The 27,514-nt window shown below is 35.2% G+C and overlaps 1 protein-coding gene across 15 annotated transcripts in view; it reads left to right on the plus strand.

The window, feature by feature from the left end:
* Positions 1-27,514, plus strand: part of FAM214A (family with sequence similarity 214 member A) — an 85,431-nt gene that overhangs the window by 17,200 nt on the left and 40,717 nt on the right. Inside the window, exon 3 of one of the 15 annotated variants that reach the window (XM_027553975.1) lies at positions 22,982-23,076. The exons of 12 other annotated variants lie outside the window; for them this stretch is intronic. In XM_027553975.1, coding sequence (XP_027409776.1) covers positions 23,046-23,076 — 31 coding nt within the window. In that variant the 5' untranslated portion in view covers positions 22,982-23,045. Of the gene's footprint in view, positions 1-9,236; positions 9,726-22,981; positions 23,077-27,514 lie in introns of those variants that run through there. 2 more of the 15 variants (XR_003513119.1, XM_027553974.1) reach the window with 2 other exon arrangements.

Below are 27,514 nucleotides of genomic sequence, written 5' to 3' on the forward strand. Positions count from 1 at the left end.
CTGGCACTTACATGGTAGAAATAAAATGATGAGCAAGAACTAACATGAACTTTGCCCTCTGGAACCTATAGTTAAATGTAGTCTTTCCTCACTTTTTTTCCTGGAGGTTACCCTTTGCTGTTTTGGAAGAGGTGCAAAGGGCCAGTAGGGGAACTGGCCCAGAGGAAAAAAGTAGCAGATGGCCTGCACAGACTTGTAGATCTTTGACATTCCACTACTCTTTTCTATTTGTTGTTGTCTCAAATATTTTTGGTTTGAACATAGGGTTATGTGTGTATGTGTTGGTTGTTCTGTTTTTGTTTTTGAGAATAAGGAATGGAAATTTTTTCTCAGTAAGTGCAGGTTTCACTTGAGGTGCTTATTAGTTCATGATACTTTGTTGATTTTCCCCTCTAGGTGATGCAACTAAAACCTTTCTGGTCTAAAAGGTTAGAAGCTATTGAGGTAGTCAAAAAATAAGTACTTTGCACAAGGTTGCTAGGTAAAATAATTGTGTAAACTGAGATTGTATCTAAAATGGAAAGCTTTGAAAGGCTGACTACAACATTTGTGTGAATAAAAAGAAAATGCTCCCTCTACACAAAAGGGTAGATGCAGTAGTTACAGAATTCATGCATTCTGGTGGTAAATCTCTAGCAATTACTTCTTTCTCAGACTCGGTAAAACATATCAGCCTTTAATATGTGCTTCCAAAGTCCATATTGGTTGAACGTGATAAGGTAGAACCAAACACCTATTGGAGAGAATTAAGGTGGGGGGAGGGTCACTGAGAGGTAGTATCACATGGAGCAGTAGGTTAAAATTTTTTTTGACTGCTCACAATTACAAACAGTTGAAGTTGCTGCCCTGTAACAGCATTCCCTCCTCCCAAACAAAATTTGGTACTCAGTCTTGCTCATGAAGTGGTAACTGATCTTTTCTTTTTCCCATTTTATTTAAAAAGAAAATGATAGTCCCAGACCTTTAGATTAATTTCACAGCACATATAATCCTACAGATTATTTTAGCATTTAGAAGAACTTGAAAAACCTTGGTTAAAGTTCTGATTTTTCTTATGGTTACTGGGGGGAACATTAGAGGGATGGGATAGTTAGGAAGTTTGGGATGGACATATACACAATTCTATATTTAAAATGGATAGCCAGCAAAGTTGTACTGTGTAGCACGGGCAACTCTGCTCAATGTTATGTGGCAGCCTTGGATGAGAGGGGAGTTTGGGGAAGAATGGATACATGTATATGTATGGCTGAGTCCCTTTGCTATCTACCTGAAACTATCTCAACATCGTTGATTGTATTTCAAAGTAAAATAAAAAGTTAAAAAAATAAATAAAGTTCTGGTTTTGTCACCTGATCTGTTTAAGCTTAATTAAATTACCTAGCTTCTCTGAACTTCAGTTAGTTCAGTTCAGTCACTCAGTTGTGTCCGACTCTTTGCAACCCCATGGACTGCAGCACACCAGGCCTCCCTGTCCTTCACCGACTCCCAGAGTTTACTCAAACTCATGTCCAGTGAATCGGTGATGCCATCCAACCATCTCATCCTCTATCATCCCTTTCTCCTCCCACCTTCAATCTTTCCCAGCATCAGGGTCTTTTCATATGAGTCAGTTCTTCACATCAGGTGGCCAAAATATTGGAGTTTCAGCTTCAGCATCAGTCCTTCCAATGAATATTCAGGACTGATTTCCTTTAGGATGGACTGGTTGGATCTCCTTGCAGTCCAAGGGACTCTCAAGAGTCTTCTCCAACACCACAGTTCAAAAGCATCAATTCTTTGGCACTCAGCTTTCTTTATAGTCCAACTCTCACGTCCATACATGACTACTGGAAAAACCATAGCTTTGACTAGATGGACCTTTGTTGGCAAAGTAATGTCTCTGCTTTTGAATATGCTGTCTAGGTTGGTCTTAACTTTTCTTCCAAGAAGTAAGCGTCTTTTAATTTCATGGCTGCAGTCACCATCTGCAGTGATTTTGGAGCCCAAAAATATAAAGTCAGCCACTGTTTCCACTGTTTCCCCATCTATTTGCCATGAAGTGGTGGGACCGGATGCCATGATCTTAGTTTTCTGAATGTTGAGCTTTAAGCCAACTTTTTCACTCTCCTCTTTCACTTTCATCAAGAGGCTCTTTAGTTCTTCTTCACTTTCTGCCATAAGGGTGGTGTCATCTGCATATCTGAGGTTATTGATATTTCTCCTGGCAATCTTGATTCCAGCTTGTGCTTCATCCAGCCCAGTGTTTCTCATGATGTACTCTGCATATAAGTTAAATAAGCAGGGTGGTTGAGTTTCAGTTTCCTCATTGGTTAAAATTGAGATAATGTATTCATTTTAGAAGTTTGTTGTAATGATATAACCTGAGGAAAGTAGTTGTACCAGTCCCTTAAACACATAATCAATGGCTATTTTTATTCTCTCTAGTTTGTTAGCTTAGGAAAGTGAAAGTGATAATAATGGTGAATCCTATTCAGAGGAAAATTAATTCAGTTTTAGATATATTAGAGTTTGCATTCAAACAGATAGCCAAAAGAGTTCAGTCACATCATTTGGAAACAAGAGTGTATGAAATAGTCTGAAATTAACAAATTTTAAAAAAATGCAAGTAAACAGTATTAAAGCTTTGAGGACTTAACAAGTGAGTCTTAAAGCTGCATGAGGTTTTCTTGTGTCGCTGAGAGTCGGACACGACTGAGCGACTTCACTTTCACTTTTCACTTTCATGCACTGGAGAGGGAAATGGCAACCCACTCCAGTGTTCTTGTCTGCAGAATCCCAGGGACGGGGGAGCCTGGTGGGCTGCCAGACGTCTATGGGGTCGCACAGAGTCGGACACGACTGAAGCGACTTAGCAGCAGCAAACTGTTTTACTTTACTAGATTTTGTTAATATTCTTCAAAAATTTTAAATGCAGGACCTGTCATTTGTATGACTATTGGCATAACTCAAATTTATGGCTAGTGATAGCTAGCTGTAGCGGGGTGGTGATGATGGTTGGGGGAGACAAACAGGACTTGGAATTAGACCTCTGTTAGATGATTCTGTTTCTTCATTCTTATTTCACAGTGTTGTGATTGTCAAAGGGTCGAGTAAATGTAAGATACATTATCTCCATGGAAATACTTTTACTAAAATATCATTTTATCAGGATAAAAAATTCTTGTTTCTGGACTTTTAAGACTGAATCAAACATACCCTTCTTTATAATAGTGAAAGATTGACAACATCCCAGACCATGTCTTTAAAGAAATATGGGTCTAAGTAAAGGGGAATCCATGTGTATCCTGGCATGTATTTTATTTAAGAATGATGATAGTATTTTTATTAAGACCCAAGTAGTATAGGATATTAAAAATTAACTCTTATTCCTGGTCTTGATACTTATTAAATGTATCTAGTGTGTAGATAAGATATTATTAGAGTGTTTGTCCAGTAGCTTAGATTATAAATAACCCCTGTTCTTGCTCATTTTAAACAATGTAGTATGAATGATGCCAAAAAACAGGCTAGAACATTTTCTTCTCTCCAAGATCTTAGATTTTGTAAACAAGGCTCTGCTCCTAAAACTAATCTAGGTCATCATAACCCCAAATCTTTTGAAAGATGACAATCTCAATTAAGCCTATTAGGTTCTTTTTATTTATTTATTTTTTCTCTAATTTTATTTTATTTTTAAACTTTACATAATTGTATTAGTTTTGCCAAATATCAAAATGAATCCGCCACAGGTATACATGTGTTCCCCATCCCGAACCCTCCTCCCTCCTCCCTCCCCATACCATCCCTCTGGGCCGTCCCAGTGCACCAGCCCCAAGCATCCAGCATCATGCATCGAACCTGGACTGGCAACTCGTTTCCTACATGATATTTTACATGTTTCATTGCCATTCTCCCAAATCTTCCCACCCTCTCCCTCTCCCACAGAGTCCATAAGACTGTTCTATACATCAGTGTCTCTTTTGCTGTCTCGTACACAGGGTTATTGTTACCATCTTTCTAAATTCCATATATATGCGTTAGTATACTGTATTTATGTTTTTCCTTCTGGCTTACTTCACTCTGTATAATAGGCTCCAGTTTCATCCACCTCATTAGAACTGATTCAAATGTATTCTTTTTAATGGCTGAGTAATACTCCATTGTGTATATGTACCACAGCTTTCTTATCCATTCATCTGCTGATGGACATCTAGGTTGCTTCCATGTCTTGGCTATTATAAACAGTGCTGCGATGAACATTGGGGTACACGTGTCTCTTTCCCTTCTGGTTTCCTCAGTGTGTATGCCCAGCAGTGGGATTGCTGGATCATAAGGCAGTTCTGTTTCCAGTTTTTTAAGGAATCTCCACACTGTTCTCCATAGTGGCTGTACTAGTTTGCATTCCCACCAACAGTGTAAGAGGGTTCCCTTTTCTCCACACCCTCTCCAGCATTTATTATTTGTAGACTTTTGGATCGCAGCCATTCTGACTGGTGTGAAATGGTACCTCATAGTGGTTTTGATTTGCATTTCTCTGATAATGAGTGATGTTGAGCATCTTTTCATGTGTTTGTTAGCCATCTGTATGTCTTTTTTGGAGAAATGTCTATTTAGTTCTTTGGCCCATTTTTTGATTGGGTCGTTTATTTTTCTGGAGTTGAGCTGTAGGAGTTGCTTGTATATTTTTGAGATTAGCAAGGTGAAAAGACAGCCTTCAGAATGGGAGAAAATAATAGCAAATGAAGCAACCGACAAACAACTAATCTCAAAAATATACAAGCAACTCCTACAGCTCAACTTTAAGTTCTTTTTAATACTGCAAATTTATGAAGTGTTTTAGGTCTTAAAAACACAATATGTTTGGATTGTATAGTCACTTGGCTTATTTGTACCATGCGATAATGAATACAAATCACTGGATAATCATTTCAGCAATAATGATCACTGGAAATCTCCATGTGAGTGGAAATTAATGTAGCCTTTTATGGCTTAATTTATCCAATACTGACCTAACAGCATAATTTTTGAATAAATATGGATTTAATGAGAAAAGTCATAAATTTTCTTAATTCCTTAAATTGTAAAATTTAGTTTTATTTAGTCTTTCTTGCAAAGTTAGTGAGTTAGTGAACTGTGAAATGTGTTGTTAAAGTGACATTATTTAACAAACTAAAAATGTCAGTGTCATAAAAATCTTTCTGTGATAGTCAAGATTTAAATTTTATCCCTATTGATATTAATATGGGATACTACTAATGTATTATCCTTTTATTTGTTGGTGTGTGTGTATGTATGAATGTACATTTGCTGTTTAGCAACATATTTATAGAACTGATGTTTGCAAAAGAAAAGAGGAAACTTAAATTGCTTGAGAGCCTGGCGTGCTGCAGTCCATGGGGTTGCAAAGAGTCAGACACGACTCAGTGACTGAACTGAACTGAACTGAGAGCCAAGTATTGGGCTAGATGGCTCATAACTCTAGAGAAATTATTACTGCCACTTTACAGATGAAGAAATAGACTCAGATAGCTTAAATCATTTGACAGTACAGCTTCTTAAGAGGAAAGAACTTGAACCCTAGACACGCTAGCTCTTCTCCATTATGTCTTGCTGCTTTAAGGGATCTTTTCAGTAATTAGGTTGTATTTTGTGCAAACATGTTTACACTGTTAACCCCTAGAAGACTGACTACCAGTGATGACAATATCCTATTTGTGCTGTTTTTCAAAATTATTGTATCTTGTCCCATTTGATCCTTACAACATACCAACATTGCAGTCAAAAGAAGAAGAAAAAAAAAATATTTCTGATTTAGAAATGAATAATTTCAGAGAAGTATTTAAGGTGGAGTTTAGTCTAGAACCCAGATCCGTAGTTCCTGGTTCAATGTTCTTTTCTACCTCCTTTACTTTCTCTGAATCAGGTATGTGATCTGTGATTATGAAGTAGTGAAGTTCACAGATTGAACCTTTTATTGTGTCCTTAATGTAACTATAGCCTGGCTCCCTGTTTAGCAGTCAAATCCTGTTTTTCTGTCTTGTAAGTAACATCAATGACAGTTCTGAGGTGTAATGGGGCTGTAGTGGTGGTTATTGAATGAGTAATAAATAGAAAAATGTTAGCTTGAGATTTTTGTATTTCAAGTTTATTCTTATATGATGCCATATTTGTCTTATGGAAATATAATTATGAAAGGAATTGTTAAAAGCACACAGATTTAGGAATACCTGTTTCCTGGCTTTGCCCACTTAGTTTTGCCTACTTGAGCAGGTTATAAAGCAGTTTTCTCATCTGTGAGAATAGTAACTATCAGAGGAGATGGGCATGTAAAGAAATTAGCACTATGCCTGGTCTATGGGCCTACATATATAGTGATGGTGGTGGTGGTTTAGTCGCCAAGTTGTGTCCGACTCTTGTGATATATATAGTAGCTATGTAATTACCTTTGAAGGGTTCTTTTTTCTTCTAGCAATTTATCTTTTTTGTTTAAAAACTATCCAAGCTAGCATGGTTATCTCTTAAAGAGAGATATCTTAAAAGATATCTTAAAAGATAAGGTATCTTAAAAAGCTTCCTCGATGGCTCAGTGGGTAAAGAATCTGCCTGCAATACAGGAGACACATGAGACGCAGGTTCAATTCCTAGGTCAGGAATATCCCCTGGAGGAGGAAATGGTAACCCACTCTAGTATTCTTGCCTGAAAAATCCCATAGACAGAGGAGACTGGCGGGTTACAGTCCTTGGGGTCACAAAGAGTAGGACAGGACTGAGTGACTAAGCACGGCATCTTAAAAGTAGATAGTTCGATTGTTTCTGCTAACAGAGGACTCGGATTATGTGAAACAGTTAATATTTCAAATTTTTCCATTCTGTATTTGGAATATGTAGCTTAAAAAAACTCATGGGAGATCTGCTTCCTACTTATTTCCTTAGATTAGTATAATATAGATAATTTACACTTCTTGAACTGGCCCATTTGGAGAACACAATTATGACCATACTGGGCAAAAAGGGTTTCTTTTCCTGGTTGAGGGTTGAGAATTGAGAACCTGAGACTAGTACTTAGTATAGCATTTTATTGATATATTATTCAGATTTTTAACTTGTTGACTGTTGAGATTATTTATAGCATTGTGTACCACAATGAACCAGGGGAAAAAGCAACCATTCTTCAGAATTATATAAAGTGCCATTTTGAAATTTATTTATCATTTTGAAAACTGGTAGCAGAGGAAGCATTTTGCTAAATAAATCTCTTGGTTGCATTTTACTTTTTAAGGTGGCATGTCTCTTCCAGTTCATTTTATTCACTTGTAATTACATGCTTCTGATTAAATTTAGTATTTTTAATAAGTTCTCTTTGAATATGTTAATAGTTTTAGATTATAGAAACTGGCTATTATTAGCCTTTAATTAAAAATTTTAAGAATTTTAACTGAAAGGAAGTATTCTAAAACAGTTTAGAGATCATATATTCTTTTTTTCAAAGATATAGGAAGAAGTTAATTTTGAATTATGCAATTATTTATCCAAAATTTTTTTTAAATCTATTTTCTTTGGTTCTAGTTGTATGACTTGAATAAATGTTTGGAATTGATATTCTTATTTAAACTTGCTCTATTTAACTTTGCATGGTTATGAAATCAAATAAAGTAGTATATGGAATATAAATCAGTCATGGTGCTAGGTAAGCAATAATGTAGATAGTTGTAGTATCTCCCTTCAAAGCACTTACAGTGTGGTGGAGGAGAATGTCCAACCAGTCATTTTGCAAATAATTATTTAACATTTTGTGAGCTAAGGACTAAGAAAAAAGTATAGAGAGACGGAGACCAGGTTCAGAAAGCTGCCCTGGGGAAGAGAAATTTAAGGGAGACTTATCAGTGGAAGGGATTGTGGGAGACCACTCCAAGCAAATGAGGAATAGAATTTGCAAAGGCTCTTAAGTTTTGAAGAACCTTAAGAGCCCTTAGTAACCAAAAAAAGCAGTCTGACTAGCAAAGAGCACCTTTTAGCCTTCACAGTAGTCCTGTGAATTAATTCCATTTTATAGACAAGAAAACTGAAGTTCAGAGTAGTTTACTAATTTGTATAGGATCTTACTGTTTTTAAATGGCAGATTCATATTTTGAACCCAAGTTGGTCAGCCTGACTCCAACATCCTTGTTCTCTCTACTCTGCCATTCTTTCTCTGAGTCGCTTATCTCAGAGGTTATTGTGCTCCCAAACACATCTCTCTCGTTATTTCTCAGAAGGCTTAGCAGCTCTCCTTCTGGCTAATTGTTAAGCCAACGATCGGGTTCTTTCCTTATACTACTAAGGTAATAAGGTTTAACTCTTACAGGTTATATCTCTTACTTGTATTCTGTAGAACTCCAGGGATCCTGAAAGCTTTTTCAAGGGTAGGAATTTTGTAGATTCTGGGACTAATATGAAACTGCAGTGTTGTTTGTAGCCTCTTATTTAAAAATAGCCTCATGGTGCTCATGGGGTGCTTTAATAGTGCCAACATTTCCATCAGCCTCTCTGCCCTATCCGCAAGACACTCCACATAAACAAAGATCTGAGTAATAAATAGTATGCTTCTGCTGTTGCCTCTGCCTACTCTCTCCTGTATAGAAATCCTAATGCCACCACTAATAATGCATTTTATTGGAAGAATGCAGATTTAAAGGATTCCATTGCTTTAAAAGTTTGAAAAACACTATCCTAGTTTGTGTGAAGTTCATGGGAAATATTTCCTAAATGAGAAATTTTTCTGATTCTTCATATCTGTTTATCTGCTACTACCTGCATTGACTCCCCCAAACATTTTTCCTAGAGGGAAAAAAATTCCTGAAAAATAAATTTAATTCAGACTCAGTGTCATTGTTTTATGTTGTCATTGTTTGTATGAGAAGAGATATTTTAATGCAGATACCTAGTTAAATCTTTTATTGTCAGAGTTTACTGAGCAATTTTTTCTAAGCAACCTGTTAACCTCAGTTTGTCTTGCCCTCTTAAAAGACACTGCATAAATTTGAGGGAGGACTATTTTTAGGTCTTGTCTTGTTTTAACTAACTAATCTTGGTTTTCTTGGAATTTGTGAAGTTTGTTGTAAAGTAATTCATAGTTCTGGGTAGACAGAGGTTAATGCTTTATCCTGATTGTCCTAAATTTTTGTATTCTTTGTTTACAGAGGGTTTCACATGGTAGAACCTGATTTACTTGAAATGTGAAGTAATAAATTGATTCCCTCCACCACCCCTTTGTCCTCTGTTTTATGTGAAACACCGACTGAAGTGAATGTTTGCCCTATGAATTTCTCTCCATTTTAAAAGTACCCAGAGACGCACATTTTAGGGACTCATGCTAGAATACTTTGTCATTATCGTCACACCAATCTTTCCTTTCACGTTGCCTAAACACAGCTGAGTTGGTAAGAAGAGCAAAGACAACAAGATAGCGCTGCCAAGTAGAAGGGAAGCTGTAGTGGACCCAACGAGCAGGGGCGGCAGAGCACACCCTCCATCCAATCAGCTGTGAGTGCTGTTGCTATGTGCGCTCTTACTCTGCTGCCTTTGTGAAAAACCTTACACAGAGCGAAGCGAAATCAGCACCCACGGCTGAACATTTGTTTTAACCACTGCAGACATCTGGATCCCTCAGTTACTGACTGTATAGCTATTGACAGCCAGAAGGCAACTTCTTTTGTACAAGGATTCCAGTATGGTTTTCAGTGGAAACAAAGGGCTTCACAGAGAAGGTGTGTAATGAAGTGTTTTCAACGGCTTTATTTTTAAACTTCCAATTTTCAGTAGCTGTTTACAGTTGCAGTGTTTGCTTTGCGTGGATTTTTAATAAACAGGTCTAGGAAAATGATCTCATGTTGAAAACCATTGAACTTAGAGAATTTTCTTTACCTTCAAATAGCCTGTTTTCTTTGAACAGCATGGCTTAAAAGATTATTAAAATGCTCATCTGAACAATGAGGGAGAAAAGAAACCAAAATACAATGTGCTTACTTTAATGGGGGAAAATATGACAAAAACGAGAAAATTGGGAAGAGAAAGAGGTTTAGACAGAAGTATTAACTGTACTTGGGTGCGGGAGGTTTTTGTTTTTGTTTTTTTTAAATAGAAGCTCTTAAGGAGAATGTATTTTATAGAAGTTACGTATTTTTAACTGAAATTCATTGTTTCTGAATTTGAAGAGATTATCAGAATTTAGCTTAGTGAGAATTTTGACATAGTTTTGATGTTCAATCTTTCTATAAAGGATTTCTGAAGATGCAACCTCAAATTGTATAAGCTCTTAATTGTTTGATCTGTTGGCTAGTTCTTCTCAGTTCAGATAAAGTATAGTAGTATAATCAAAATGCAGACAGTGGTGTGTTCTACTAAATAAATGTCCATATAGAAAATTGAAAATATAAAGGATTTTGCAGACAAACTAGAAATGTATAAGATACTATTTTTAAAATTAAAGTAAGCCTCAATTAAATGTAATAATTCCTTATCTGACTTAGTTAATACTGCAGATATAGTAAAGTCTTATTAAATTAAACCTCACCAATTCAGTATTTGTAATAATTAAACAAAATATGGGTTACAGTTTACTTTTATGAGATCTGGAAAAACCAGTTTATCCAACTAATTACAGGCAAGTTTTAAAATATCTTAAACAGAAATCTTCACGCAGTTTCAAATACTGTGAAATTATATCTTACATAGTTGATTTAGCTAATGATTCTTTTAAATTAATTAAAGCAGAACAGAATATTAATTAACATATTACCCATTTATAAACAGTTTTCTTTTGTTTATCTACTTTCACCTGTAAGTGGCTCCTTTTTAATTCACTAGGCAATTTATGTCTGAGTAAAATTAGTATAATATAAATTCCAAGCTAATATGCGAGCTTTATATTTTATCTCTACAAATGATATATTTTGGAATATGATTGGTTTTGACATTATTCTCTTCAAGAAGTGCTTGTAATTAGGGAGGGTCAGCATTATTTGATAAGCCAAGAGGGCTCTTTTTTCCTTGAAAAGAACTCAAAATATATTTCATGCTTTTGTGCACATTACTGACCATTTTTACGGGTACATGTATATTTAGAAAGGTATTTTATGTGAACCTACATATTGCTAAACTTAAAAAAAATCTGGCATTTCTTAGTTTTTTTCAGTTTGTTATATGTAGCCAAAACTTGATAGGCATTATAAAAATTATGGCAAAATAAAAAAAGCTATTATATACTTTGTACTTGCTAGCCTTCATGATATAAAGCACTCATTTGCAGAAGAGAAGCTGGGAGGGGGGGCAGGTGGGCAGGGATGGGAGGCAGAGGGTTGTTAAATGGGCCCAAACTCATCAAATATAGCTCTAATCCCATGGAACTCAGTCTAGTTATTTCCCTTTTTTGAGCTATCACTCTCATCAATTACTCATTTTATTTTTTAATTATACAACCACAGAAACCAAAGTGTTCCTCGTATTGGTTCCCCATCTGCTTGGTTTATTTCTTAAGAGTTAACAGACTTTCCAAGAGAAGGATGATTTCATTCATATGCTGCAAAAAAAAAAAGAACATGATGTTGGCAAGAAATTTAGATCTGCTTCTGTGTCACACAAAAGCCTTGCCATTGTGTTGTAGGAGGAATAGTCTTGGCAGAATCCTAGATTTTATTTCTGGGCTCATCACCTAAAGATGGTTCTTATACATCTTATACATGTGAGAGTTCCTGTTCAGTAACAGAATCTCAGGGTAATAACTGATTTTTTAAAATCTGGTCAAGGTGACATTGCTAGCATACTTCAGCTCTTTGAATTTATCTGTTATTTGACGATAGAATTTTAATTGTCTTATTCTGTGTCAGATCTTTCTGACTTTATTTGTTTGTACTTGTAAATAGAAAAATACTTCAGTTCTCAAAAGTAGTGATTTCTTTTTTGTCTTAGCCACTTGATAGGATAGCAAATAGAAATTCTCATATTTATCAGATGCAGTGTTTTCTGTAACAGATTTTATTTCAAATAAAATATTTTTAACTTTTAAATCACCAGGCAATAATATAGAATATGTAAATAGTATTTCATTTATAATTCTTCAAAAAATTTCTCTTATTTAGAATTTCAGGTTAAGAAGGGGTAACAACCCAAGTATTTCTTTTTCTTTTGGTCTTTTGTGAAATCTTTTTTTAAAAAATAATTCCTACAGCAAGTATTATCCCCAAGTGTGTGATTCCTACATGTATGCTCTAAGTATTGTAGCACTATATGCAGTATTTCTTTGACTCTTCCTTGCAGAAATTCCATTCACTTACTCCTGTTCTGAACCCAGAAAAGATTTGATTATTATAGTCAGCTAGGCGAGTCAGTTTTGTCTTAATAACTCTTGATCAGACATTTTCATATAGCAGCAGTGCTATTATGTAAACTGTATTGCTTTTGCAAGAGTATAATCTTTTAAAAAAAATCTTCAGATGCCATTGTATCTAATATCAGAGACCCAAGTTTTAAAAACACAGTTGTTTGGAGTATTACTTGAATCTGATTATATAATTCTTTGTGATGAGGCTGAGTTATTAAGCTATTACTTGATAAACTGGAAATATTGCCTTGTTTTCTTCGCTGGTCTCAGTTTTACTCATTCAAAGACTTCTGAACATCAAAGGATTTGAATTATAAGGTTTATGATAAGCACAGGAACATTAAAATTATAAATTACAGGAGGTAGTCAAGATAGAGTAGAAAAAAGAATTGGGTCCTAAGAGTCATATATAGCTGTACCTCGCATTTTGCTGTAAGCTTCTTGTTATCCAGAGTATGAAAAGAAAACTCTGCCAGTTATTTGCAATCCCTGTTATTTATGTAACATTTTATTGCTAAATATTAGCCATTCTCTTTTCTTTAAAAATTATTCTACATTTTTAAATTCTGATGAGAATTTTAAGTATACTATAAATATAATTTTTTATATTTTTCTTCTAAGTTTCACATATTCAGATATACTTTTATGCAGAATCTCAATCTTCTAAGATACTTTATGACCCAGAAAGTCTTCAAAACTTGGGGATTTGGGCAGAAGAAAGGGCAGAGCTGGACTTCCTGGTAGTCCAGTGGTTAAGACTCCGAGCTTCCAGTGCCCCACTTAAGGCCGAGTGAGTTCAATCCCTGATTGCGGAACTAAGATCCCACATGCCTTGCTTGGCATGGCCAGAAAAACAAACAAAAAAGAAGAAGATAGGGCAAGGCTGATAGGGAAGTATGTGACTAAACCTCTGAAGAAAGATAATGGTCAATAATGGCAAGGAAACAATGAGTAAATGGGAAAATAAATGAAGTCAAGGAGGCAGAAAAAAATTTATTTGATACAGTGTTATTTTTGAGGGGTGTGTGTGTGTATGTATGCATAAAAGTTCCCACCAGTGCTGGGCTGACTGACTAGAGCTGGTAAATTCACCAGGGATTTGTTTACTGGGAAGTAACTTGTTTCTGACTTTTCTTTTAAATTCCTCAACTAGGTTGTGATAAGGATGACCTTGTACTTACCACTCATTAATGACAAGGGACAAGTCAGCTGTCTGGAAACCAGAAGTTAAATTTTATCACATACATGATGAATGTAACTGTTTTGAAATATAAGAACTTACAGAATAAAAATCTGGTGATATAGGGGCTAAAATGTAAAAACTCAAAATTCCAAGCCAAAATGTTCAGAAAATGGTCTTTTGTCATTTTAATAAGTACACAAAATTTCAGGTTCTTTTTCAACTGATCACATTATTTTCATTGCTTTGGGTAGTGATAATTTTATGTTATTTTGGGAGAGAGGTTCAATCTGGTTCCCGTCCTGGTTTTCATATTTTAATCAAGTGCTAAGATTTTGTGATTCTTACATAAACATATTTAGTCTTTCAATTCAGCTGAAGATAAAGTTTAGCTTATTGAAAATTAGAGAACCAGCAAATGTAAAGAAAAGACAATCTTTTACTGGTTTACTCCATTTTTTTCACTGTCAGTGCATTCAATGGTACTACCTAAGTGGCTTCTGCATTGGATCCAGAAATTATTTTACATCTAACAAAAAGGGTAGGAGAACCTTTTTAGAAATACATTTCCTGGTTTTACCTGACTGCATTGCATTGGTGTGTTTGTTTACCTTAAATCATTTTTTCTGAAAATATCCACATAGAAAAAGAATAAAAAGATTGCTCTATGTCCTTGTTTTATATTTTGGGTACTGACCCTTTTGAAAATCTGATGAAAAATATCAACCCTCTTGCTAGAAAAAATGCATCTATGTATATACATAGATAATTCTGTGGAAAATAGCCAAAGGTTCATAAATTCTCTTAAGAAATCTTATTAGACATAATTTGGTTTTAGTCAGAGAATAAAAGCATTAATTTTAGAGAATTGAGGTTTAAAACAGATTGGATAAGAACTTCAGGATATGAATGGAAGCAAAGTATTAAGTAGTGAGTGTGCAGTGCTGTTTTGTCACTTTTTGAGGAGAGGGGAAATGTTCTAACATATACGCCATACATTCGTACTCTTGCAGATGGATTTGTTCTGGGGAGGACCCCACATTCCTGTGCTGACTTCTCTATTCTGGATGAGCTTCTGATAGAGAATCTAGTCAAAAGGACCAGGCCGAGAATGTGTAATATCTAGATCTGAGGACCTACATATCATCTCTGAGTTGTAGGTTGAGATTACAGGAAATCTCAAAGACACCTCCTTTGGCCTTAGACTTTCACCAGAATGCTCTTCCAGAAATTGCTCTGTGCGAGAGATGACAGACCCACTGCAGTGGATGGTACCTAGTTCCATCTTTGTTCTAGAGAACTGAGCAGAACTGATCTTAGTGTATGTGCTCAAGTTTTCAACTCTTAATTAAAAACAATTCTACATCCACTTTTTATTTCTGCTGGAGTTTTAGGATTCACACATACCAACAATCAGTGGAAAATACAAATGTTGAGGGTGCTTAGAAGAAGGAGTCATGCATGTGGTAGAGGGAAGGAGATTGAAAGGACATAGTGTATTTTTGGGGACCAGCCTATGTTATAACCATATTCCCATGAGGTAAAAATGTAAGAAAGACTAAATTAGGTTAAGCTTGAGGATAATTTTGGAAAGCTATGTGCCAGTTATCTGAGTTTAGTAAAGCTGGAACAAAACAAAACAGCACTAGAATAGTAGATGGTTGCTTTTTTAGCACAGGGTCATCTTTTGAGTGTAGAGCTAAATCTAGAACTTGTGGTTTTGGGAGAAAGGACTTTGTTTCCTTTTGTGGCAGTGTTTTCTCAGCTTTTCCTCCCCTGCTTCTTTCTGCATGTGGTGTGGAGCGATAACACCCGTATGATCAGAAATATTCCCACAAAAGACAGTCGAAAGGACAATATTTTCTACTTTAGTATTTTCAGGCCCCGAAACAGTAGCGAATTAGGCTTAATGATTTACACAGAGAACAGAGAAATTAGAAAATAAGATCAGTGCAACTAAGAAAGAAATGAATAAAATCTATATAGCTCTGTTTGTGTCCATGTATCTGTGGTGTATGGCAAAAAGCACAATCCTGGTAACCTGAACTTAAGGAGGCAAAACAAATGGACACTAGTAAATTTTGTCAATGACGCTGACAGGTTCTAATTGTTTCGTTTTAAATATTAAGACTTCTGGGAGCTTTCTCTGATATCTAAGATTGAGTTCCCACCTAACCATTCCCATAGCACTGAAATATACTCCTGTTATTTATCAAGCATCACCCTGAATTAGCTTTACCTGAATGTACTCCACAGGACTGTCCTCTGCTTGAAGGCAGAACAGCAGCTGATTCTGCCGTTGCTTTCAGGAGACGAGCTGGGTTTCACTTGAATTTTTTGACACATAGAGACTTCATTTTCCACTCTTACCTTTGAGCCAATATTTAAATTGCTTAAAATTTAGTTTTCTTTCTAGAGCTTAAGTTGCCCTCAACTCATCACATAAGCAGTCAATAGGTTGGTATGAAGAATTCTGTTATTCCTTAAAAGACTGTTGAGACCTAGAAATTCCAATAACAGATATGGAAATTAGAACTCAGAAAGTGCTCTCTCTCCTTTTTATTTTTTTAAATTAAATGTTTTTGCCCTGGCCTAGAGATTTGGTGTCTACCTAATGCAATTAAAAAAAAATTTTAAACAGATATTTCCTTGTCCCATTTAAGAAAATCATATAGATAAGGGCATTTAAAAAACTCACAAAAAACTATTTCAGTGCAAAATATCAAATTCAAGATAATTATCTGGACAGGGAAACAACAAGCCTTTATCACTTTAACTGGAAGTAAGCTGAAATAGGGAGAAAACAAAATGTGATGGAATATTAACCATTCATTATTTTAGTAGTGTTTGCGAGCTTGTTCATGCCAAGTACTATGCTGGGCAACTGTAAGAGAGATGATCCTTCTTCTCATGGACCTTAGTGGGTTAGAGAAGAGAGGTAAATAGTGATTTATTTGTGTGTGTGTGTGTGTGTGCGAGCTAAAATTTAGGAAGGAAAAGCATAAGATACAACAGGCTTGTCTCCTAAAAACAATAAAGCATCATGGGAGGGTATAATAGGACCAGATGAGCTTGGATATGACCTAATTAAGAATTGTGTATTAAGCTGAACTAGAGCTCATCACGTTATTTTTTACCCTATTCTCTTAATTTTTAGAACTTTGATCACGTGGTAAAGTTAAATTTTTAACTTCGTAAATGTGTAGGTCATTAGAAAATGTAATTTTAAAAACTCATACACAAGAGTAACAAATTTAATTTTGAATTAATTTAATAGAGAAATTTTTAATATTTAAATTATTTATAATTTTGGGGTGCCCTGGGTCTTCTTTGCTGCACATGGGCTTTTGCTAGTAGTGGCGAGTGGGGGCTACTCTCTAGTTGTGGTGCACAGGCTTCTCATTCTGGTAGCTTCTCTCGTTGGGGAGCATGGGGTCTAGCTGCATGGACTCAGTAGTTGCAGCTCCCGGGCTTTAGAGCACAGGCTCAGTAGTTGTGGCACATGGGCTTAGTTGCCCTGCAGCATGTGGGATCTTCCTGGATCAGGGATCAGGGATCAAACCGGTCCCCTGCATTGCAAGGCAGATTCTTAACCACTGAACCACCAGGGAAGCCCTAGAAAATTCTTTATGAAGAAAAACATTTAAATCTTCCAAAGAATGTGAATGGTGAGATTTGACCCTTTAAAATGCAGTTTTTAAAAAGTTGGTTGAAGTGATTTTTGAGTCGCTAACTCTGATTTGGGGGAATCATTGAAAAATTACTGAGGTATCAAGAATGGAAAAGCAGTGAGTGTTAGAGAGTTGGACTGCTCTCCTTAAATAATACACAAAGGATGAATCACCTTTCCACAAAGTTTTTCCATGGTGTGACTTTAAGAATACTGGCATAGTTGGAGAGAAAGATTAAAAAGATTGAGATGGGGCTATGAGATTTGTGAGGAGGGGAGTGCTGGAAACAAGGAATTCTAGTTATTCAATGGAATAAAGAAGGGGTAAGATATCTCAAGGTGGCCCTGTGAGAGAATCAGATCAGGTGGGCCAGAACATTGGATGCACACAGGACAGTAATGACTAAAGAGGTTTAAAAAAGTGAGATAGCATCCCTCTTCACCTCATCTCTCATTGGTCCCCTTTATGAATCCAATGCTCTGACCAAACTGAGAATGCTGAGAGATGAGATATGGGAGGTTGTTAGTAGAAGCAGTCAGACTTTACCAATGAGGACTTGTTGGAGACAGGAGAAAGGGAGGAGGCATAGATCATTCTAAGATTTCAAGTCACAAAAAGCAAAAACAGCTGTAGTTGGAAACAAGTTTTGTACTTTGACCAGAACCCCCATGATTATTTTTAGTTTGTGGTAGGCTATACGTACCAGGATCAGTCTGTGCTTGTGGCCAAAGTGGTACTTACAGTAAATGGGATGGTAGTATTTTATAATTTCAAAAATCAACACATGTAGAATTAAATATTATTTAAATTGGAAGGGGCATCTTGTTTCTCATTCCTTCATTTTACAAGTAAGTTTGTTGAGGGTCACAGAGTTTAATTGACCTTTCCTGAAGTCTTGTAACTAGTTCATGAGAAAGCTGGAATTGGAATCCAGATCTTCTGGCTTCTAGTATAGCATTTTTCATACTTTTTGCAAGTTACTGAAATTTTGTTTTCATTTGTTTTCTGTTTTATCGAGAGATCTATCAATTTCAAGATCTATTATAAGTGTAAAGGTTGGTGTCAGATCTGTTATTTAGCTATCAAAAAATTTAGGTGAAAGATCTAAGTTAAATATGGATTTAAAGCCAGTTGGCAAGTTTATCTTCTAAACATAGGATTTTAGAATAATCTAACAATAAATAATAGTTATGCTCAATTGACGATAGTTGTGAATCTGTTCACTGAACTAAAACCAGTTTAATCTGGTTCTAGAAGTATCCTATACTTGGGTGATTCAAGTTGATGGTAATGACCACAGTTATCCAATAAAACTTTAATTAAAAGCATTATATTAGCATTAAATCCCACTGCTTGATCATTATCTTTATCAAAGGATACTGCCTTGGCAGAGTTACACATTTGAGGGGGAACTACAGCGATAGGAAACTAAAGAAAAAAATAGAAAAACTGTTGTTTTTCATCTTACCGACCTAATATAGCAAGGTGATATCTTTATAATAGCCATTTACAACTAAACTATAACTTCTATTCAAAATAATTGATCTCTCCACACTTGTGCAGAGGTCAGTGAATGAATCCACTTGAACAAACAAATGGTTACAAGGCTGACATTGTCTGCTTGCTTCAACTTGTTGAATCACTGAAGGAATCGGTGGGTATTCTTTCTTGGTGCTATTACATTATCTCATTTTATTTTTGGCAAGCTATCATTCTCATTGACTTCTGATCCATTGCAGTCTCCCCACCCCCACCACCTTTTTTAATGGATTGGCAGTTTTCCACTTTTGTGGAACGTTGTGGTCTCTATTTCCCCATCATTGCTCCTTCAAATGATAGATAAGCTTCTCAGGCTGACTGAAGTGGGAGCAGTGGAGAAGGAGAGGGGAGGGACCTCTGGAGAATGATAGTTGGGTTCTTGGTTATTACTCACACAGGGCCTGAAGTCAAATCATTTTCAGGATAGTGGTGGTGGTTCCTGAAGTTTGGTCCTCAGACCTGTGCTAGTGTAATGTAAGTTTTTTTTCATTTGTCCATGACAAAGATGGCAGCCATTCTCAAGAGAGACTCCTTTTCTGTGATCATGACTGTCAGTTTTTTGTTATTAAGTGTCTTTTCTTTTATGAAATCATGTTTTTTCTTTGTAATTTTGTTTTAATTTTAGAAGTGAAATGCAGTGTTTAAAAATCTCCAGGAGTTTTAGAAAGCTTATTTTAGCAAACTTTGGAGAGATTATTTTAATTTTTTATATTTTATTGTTTCAGATAATCTTTAATTAAGTTTATACATTATTGAAAAAAGTAAATATAAAATTGTGTGTATTGCTGTTTAACTTAATGAATTTTTTATGCCTTTTTATAAACAATATAATTATTTTAATGGCCATAGGATATTCCATCATGTTGACATAACATCACTCAAACCTTTTTCCATAGTAATTTTTGAAAATACTTTTAACTTTACTATTATAGTAGATAAAACATGGCTTTTCACTGTGATTTTAATTGGTATTTCTTTGATTAAATATCCTCTCTAGAGAGATTAAACATTCTGGTCTGTGTTTACTTATGTGAATTCTTCTTTTCAAATTTGAAAATAGCAAGTTTAATTAAAATAGCATATGGAATAATTTAATATATGTAGGAACACTTTGTCAACCATATAGTATAGAAATATGTTCCCTTCTACTTTTTCTTTAAGAAATACTTTGATTTTATACATTTTAATCTGCCAGTATTTTCCTTTATATATATTTTTCTCTTTTCAAGCTAAGAAATGTCTCATTTCACTAAATAAATACATATTGAATATTTTCCCCATTAAAACTTACATGTGGAAAAAAAAAAAAAACTTAGATGTGATTCTTTTTACCTGTGAGGTCTGTATTTTCATGTATGATCTAAAGTGCTGTTTCTCAAAGTGTGTCACCTGCATCAGAGGCATAAAGCTTTCTTATTAAACATGCAGACTCCTGAGTCAGAATCTCTGGGAGTAGGACCTAGGAATATACATTTTCTGCAAACTCCTAAGATAATACTTGTTTTAGAGTCCTGTTTCTGCTGTAAGAAATTTCTGCAACTTCATGGCTTAAAACAATGCATTTAACCAATTTCTAAATCTGTAAGATGACTCAGAGACCTCATCTGGGCCAACTCTATTTCAGTTGTTAAAAACAAGTGAAAAAGAGTTGCTGAAACAAAAAAACAAGAAAATTGGTAGTAAGGCCTATATTTGATCAGTAGCATATTGGCTAGGGACCTAAATATTGAAATGGGACTAAGATATATCAAGTCTAAAAATTTTCTATGTATTTTTGGAAGATTATATAACCTTTTCTAGATTTTTTTTTTTTTGATATTTCTTTAGTCTTTCACCTGAGAGAATTTGTGAAAATAATTGAGGTAAACTATAAGAAAGTACTCCTGACTCAGAAAAATTATAATGTAAATAAAATGTGATATATTGACTTTCATGCAATTATTAATAAGATGATGAATTCTAAAAATAGAAGGCCCACGATATTAAAATCTGTATAAATTTTACATTGAGGTGGACTTTTAGATGCAGATGAGGAAAATTACTTTAGTAATTGAGTTTGGCTTGGTTTTATCATGTTGTACCTTATATCCTCAGTATTTATTTGTCTTCTAACTGGAAGTTTGTACCTTTTGACTGCTTTCATCCATTTTCCCCTTCACCCACCCCTTGCCTCTGATAACCACAATGATCTCTTTTTCTGTGAGTAAGTTAGTTTTTCTGTTTTTGAAGTACAGTTGACATCCAACATTATGTTAGTTCCTGTTGCACAGTGATTTGGTATTTCTATACCTTTCAAAATAATCACCATAATAAGTCTAGTTATGATATGTCACCCTTTCAAAGATATTGCATAGTTACCAGCTGTCTTGCTTACACTGTTCATTTTATACCCATGACCTCTTTCTTTTCTTCCCCCATCCGCTTCCACTTAGGCAACCACCTGTTTGTTCTCCTTATCTATGATTCTGTTTTGTTGTGTTTGTTTATTCGTTCATTTGTTTTTTAGATTCCATATGTGAGTGAAATTATACAGTATTTGTCTTTCTCTGTCTCATTTATTTCACTTAACGTGATACCCTTCTAGGTCCATCCATGTTGTTGCAGTGACAGAATTTCATTCTTTTTTGTGGGTGAGTAATATTGCATTGTATAAATAAGTCATATCTTGTTTATCCATTCATGTTTTGCTGGGCATTTGGATCGCTTCCATGTTTTGGCTATTGTAATAATGGTGCAGTGAACATAGGGATGCATGTATTTTTTCCAATTGGTGTTTTTGTTTTCTTTCAATAAATACCCAGGAGTTGAATTGGTGGATGATATTTTTAATCTTTTGAGGAATTTCCATACTGTTTTCCATAGTGGCTGTACCAATTTACTTTCCTACCAGCAGTGCATGAGGGTCCCCTTTTCTCCGCATCCTTGCCAACACTTGTTTTATTTGTTGTCTTTTTGACAGTAGCCATTCTGATAGGTGTGCCAAATAAGACTTTTTGCCAACTTCAAGATAATATCTGAGAGAGAAAAAGAGATATTCAAGAGTTCATAAAAAGTTGAAAGCCTCTTCCTTATATAATGGAGCTGAGATTTTAATCCATTTATTTAGTTTTTCCTCCAGGACTCCCCACAACTAGTTAAAGAAGTTTTTTTGGACCAGCTGACATAATTTTTTAATTTCAATGTAGAAAAATGAACTCCATATTTATTTTCATATTTCTTAGACTTCATGCAACTGTAAAACCAAAATAATTTTGAAAAAGCTAAATTCAGGCCATCATCAAAAAGTCTACAAAAATAAATGCTGGAGAGAATATGGAGAAAAGGGAACTCTCCTACACTGCAGGTGAGAAAGTAAATTAGTATAACCACTATGGAGAACAGTATGGAGGTTCCTTAAAAAATTAAGACAGAGCTACTGTATGATCTAGCAATCCCACTCCTGGGCATATATCTGGAGAAAACCATAATCTGAAAAGATACATGTACCCTGATGTTAATTGCAGCACTTTTTATGATAGCCAAGACATGGAAGCAACCTAAATGTCCATCAACAGAGGAATGGATAAAGAAAGAAGATGTGGTACATACACAATGGAATACCACTTAGTCATAAAAAATGAAGTGATGCCATTTTCAGCAACATAGAGATTATCATACCAAGTGAAGGAAGTCAAACAGGAGAAAGACAAATATATGATATCACTCATATATGGAATCCAGTTTTAAAAAGATACAAATGAATGTACTTACAAAACAGAAGCAGACTTAACAGATAGCAAAAACAACTTATGGTTACTAGAGGGGAAGCATAGGGGAAAGGGATAAATCAGGAGCTGGGGATGAACACATGCACACTGCTGTATATAAGATAGATAACCAACAAGAGCCTACTGTATAGCACAGGGAACTCTACCCAATATTCTGTGATAACCTAAAGAGAAAAGAATCTAAAGAATGAGTATATGTATATGTATAACTGAATCACTTTGCTGTACACTTAAAACTAACACAACATTGTAAATCAACTATACTCCAATAAAATTAAAATATTTTTAAAAAAATAATAAATGTGGATAAAATTACAGAACCACTAAACTTTGTCATTGTGATGTATTAAAAAGCTATTGGTCAAAATGTGACTATCATGCTTGGTGTTATGGGCCAAGTCCTTTTGAGTTGAACATGCCTACGATACTATGGCTTGATATTTGCTTGTCCCATTTGACTCACTGTCAACTTTTGTTGGTACCCCAGGTCACTGTTTTGTGGACTATATTAAGTCCACCTCTCTTCTTACCAGCCAAGAGCTATTCAAGTCATGCTGTTTAAACACCAGCAAAACTGTCAATGTAAGTCATAATTGTACATATGAATATAACATTGAAATAAGAAAGCAGTCCTTGATTATCATTGTCCACAATGTTCCAGACTAGGTTTATGCTTTTTTTTTTTTTTTTGAGATTTTCATTGAAAATAAATCATGTGTTAAATTTGGAGAGAGAGTTGTCAGATCCTCAGAATGTCCACAGACTCCAGTCTGAGAACCAGTTCTACCCAGTTACATGTTATACATTGATACATGCAAATTCACAGCTACAACTGAAAAACATAATTCCAGTGTAAAGCAGGTCCCTTGCTTTTCTAATGTCACCTCTGCTTTCCCTATATCCTACCTTGCCTAATATCCTCATTTTCTCCCTTTACTTAGCCTCAAGTTTTCAACTAGAGCAGTGATTTTCAGTCCCTGTTGCACATTAGAATTACATAGGGAGCTTTTATGCGAATATAATATCTAGTCTTGGATGTGTTCAAGTTTTGTTTCTGTTTTTATTTTGTTTGTTTGTTTTGTCTTATACTTTGTTTTTAAAGTTTTCCAGTTTGTTCAATGTGTGCCTGGGATTCAAAACCACAAGATTCTAAAACTATTGAAAATTTCTATCAAGATATTTTGGCTTATTAAGGAGCAGTAAGGCTGTGTATTATATAATACTGCTTACTGTATGCCAGGCACTGTGTTGTTCAACACATATCATTACCTCATAAAATCAGTGATGTTATGAAATTGGTATTAGCTCCATTTTTCAGAAAGGTTAAGTTTAGAGAGACAAATTAGGTTCCCTTGGGCTGCATTATTAGCAGCAGAATGGGGATTCAGATTGTCTGTTAATCATTATCTTAACCACAACACTATAAATATTCAGTCTTATTTCACCCTTTTATTACAATATAGATTTACTTTAACCAATCCCTGTTAAATGCACACTTTGATGAAGGCATTTTTACTTTGAGTAGTTTACATATTTTGACTAAAAATGTGTAAGCATAAAGTATGAATGCAGTTCATATGAACACCTGCAGCTATAGTTCTCTTTTTTCCCTATTCCATTAAGAAGTTTGTTGGATAAATGATTTCATTTTCTAAGATTGGATTTCTTTTCAAAAGAGGCTGAAAAGCATTCACTTAGTTAGCTCACTTTGTTTTCAAGTCTATTAAGAAATATTGCATTTGAATCACATTCTGATTAAACTTATAATTTTAGGGTTACCATATTTGGTTGATCTTAACACATTTTCTATATTTGACATCTTTGAAGTCCGAAATAAATTTGTTTCTTTCACTTTGATGGCCCACTGTAGTTAAATTGGTGGATTTTTCTGTTCATGAATGATGAAATAGTTGTATGTCTTAAAATTAATGACATCTTGGATTTGATGAATTAACAACAGTGGTTATATATGAATGACTATTCCATATATACTCTGCCTATTTTGGGAGGTAAAACAGTGTGATATATTCTCGGTATTGCGAAGATTAAATAAGATAAAATAATCATCATGGTATCTGGCACATAGTAAGAGCTTAGGAAATGTCAGCTGTTGTTATGACATTGTAAATATTAGTGTTATAACTGCATCATGGCTCCACAGTTACAGACCAGAGAAAGGTGACCGGCAGCCTTCAGTTTATAAGTGAAAGAAATTAACTGTTCTTTCAGTTATTTCCTGTAGACAGGTTCTTTTATAAACAAATCTGACTGGCACTAGATTGATATTTCCAAGACTGCTGTATATATAGAATGCTGAAAACCAGCATTATACAATATACTGTGCTGTACTGCTCATTATGGACTCTTATTCTGGCATATTCCCAAAATACAGAATTGAATATAGATATTCACTAGTCTAGTCCAGGGGAATTTTGTCCAAGAAATGCAGCACCAGAGATTACAGGTATGAGAAACAAGATTGTTGTCAGTAGACTTTGAGTATGTCAGTTTTTATAAGAGCTGTGCTTCCCTCAGTCACACAACAGTTTTTTTTTACCTGTAATACAAGTTAAATAGCAAATAATTGTTGCAGGAGTAATATTTCTCTCTTCTTTCAGTAACTCACACTTACTTTTCAGGCCCTGAACACTTTTAAGTATATCCATACCCATCAGACAGTAAAGTGCTTAATATAAAACATGTTGTTGTTTAGTCACTCAGTAGTGTCCGACTCTTTGCGACCCCATGGACTGTAGCACACCAGGCTTCCCTGTCCTTCACCATCTCCCGGAGCTTCCTCAAACACATGTCCCGTGAGTCGGTGATGCCACTCAATCATCTTGTCCTCTGTCGTCCCCTTCTCCTCCTGCCTTCAGTCTTTCCCAGCATCAGGGTCTTTTCTAATGTGTCAGCTCTTCGCATCAGATGGCCAGAGTATTGGAGCTTCAGCTTCAGCATCAGTCCTTCTATATAAAACATAAATTATATTAAGTTTGTACAGAATGTCCTTTTTTTTTGGTCCTGGGAGGTAAAAACTCACCTGAGCTTCGATCATTTTCTTTCTTGCTTGTGACGTTGCTTTCAATTATTTTTTTTCTATAATTTATGTTTCCTAAAGGAAACTTCTTAAGTATAATTTTGGGATAAGTGAATAGATTATTTTCATTATTGATTTTTATTTTTTAAATCTGCAGAAAGCAAAAAGAGAATATTTTCCTGGAATTGTATAAAAGGGAAATGTTTTTTTAATTAAAAACTTTCTTTAGAAAGGACTTTTAGATTCTCAGCAAAACTATGAGCACAAAGTGCCATATCTACACTGTTACCCACACATGCACAACTTCTTCAACTATGGATACCCCATGACATGGTGGTTCATTTGTTAGTCAGTGAATCTACATTGATACATCATCATCAAAAGTCTATACGTTATTTTAGGGTTCACTCTTGCTGAATATATATATTTGCTGAATTTTATAGTTTTATTATATTTTTTCTTTACTCCTCTCTCTTGAGCTCGCCTTCTGCACCCTACTCTCCTTTATCTGATACTCTGCCCTGTGACTCTATCCACTTAACCTCCCTTTCCCTTAGTTCTTTTGTCCTTTACTCAGGGAGACTGCTGGGTTGTGTCTGCTTCTCCTCTCTCTTGGAAACTCTCTCCTTTCTTCAGCCTGGAAACTTTCTCCAGGCATTAAAGCTGAGCAGTTGTAGGACTCACCTGTTTATTTTTCTCTCAGAGATCACTGTCTTGCACTGTCTGTTGTCCAATGTCTGGAAACAGTTGTTTGTATTTTGTCGTGGTTTAGGCGTGTAGGTAAATCAAGTCCCTGTTACTCCATTTCGACTGGAAATAGCCTAATGACTACCAAAACCAAACCAGTCATGTTACCCATCCTACCAGCCTTGTGGAAGAATTCATAAAATGGGTGAATATAGAAATCAGTCATTTCTCTCCAGTATGTTCCTTGGTGGGAAGATAAGGTGAAGTCTTGCTCTCCTCCTATGTACAGAGACCCAACCCAAGTAAAGGGGAAAAGTACCTTTCTCCCCTAACACTTACCATTATCAGTATTTACATAAAGAAATTGAGTGACATGTCTCAACTTGCCCAGGACTGTCCTAATTACATCCTGCTGTCTTCTTTGTGAAAACAGTAAAATCAGATTCTGCAGTGCATGTTTTACTTTTGCAGTTGTGAGAGTTATTAAAGGTTAATTTGTTTTCAGATCTTTACATGAATTTTTTTACTTTGGCCATCAGTTATGTTGTATATAACCTCATTTCAATGAGGTTTGCTTTTGAAGGTTAAATAATTACTGAAATTTAATTCGATAATTCCTACCCTAACAAGGGGCTTCCCTTGTGGCTCAGCTGGTAAAGAATCTGCCAACAAGGCAGGAGACCTGGGTTCCATCCCTGGGTTGGGAAGATCCCCTGGAGAAGGGAAAAGCTACCCACTCTGGTATTCTGGCTTGGAGAATTCCATATATAATCCATGGGGTTGCAAAGAGTTGGACACGACTGAGCGACTTTCACTTTCACTTCACCATAGCAAGGTATGCCAAAGAATCTTTTTCTTTCTCAGAAATTTCTGAGAGAATTATTATTTTAACTTGCCTGCAGTTACTCAGTATTTGAATTTACCTCTGTTTGATATAACGTCAGTATTTACCTCCCAGTTAGGCCATGTTTTAGAACCATCATAGTTCTATAGAAGAATATAAAATTTTAATATTTTAGGTTTAAGATGAATTATAATTTTGGCATCTTATGTGTCCCTTAGAAAAATTATCTTTTGAGATCATTTGTCTAAAGCCAACAGGAAAATCATTATAAGCAATATGATTGTCAAACAAATCATCCCTACTCTTACTGTCAAATAATAAATAGTTCTACTCTTATTCAGTTTATTTTTCCTTTTATATTTCCCCCTTCTTATTTTCCTATTTGTTCTTTCCTCTTTGTCTATTCTCTATTCCTGTCCCTTTTCCTCCCCTTTTTTTCCTCTTTATTTTGA

The sequence above is a fragment of the Bos indicus x Bos taurus genome, chromosome 10 (assembly GCF_003369695.1).
Source record: "Bos indicus x Bos taurus breed Angus x Brahman F1 hybrid chromosome 10, Bos_hybrid_MaternalHap_v2.0, whole genome shotgun sequence".
Taxonomy (NCBI): domain Eukaryota; kingdom Metazoa; phylum Chordata; class Mammalia; order Artiodactyla; family Bovidae; genus Bos; species Bos indicus x Bos taurus.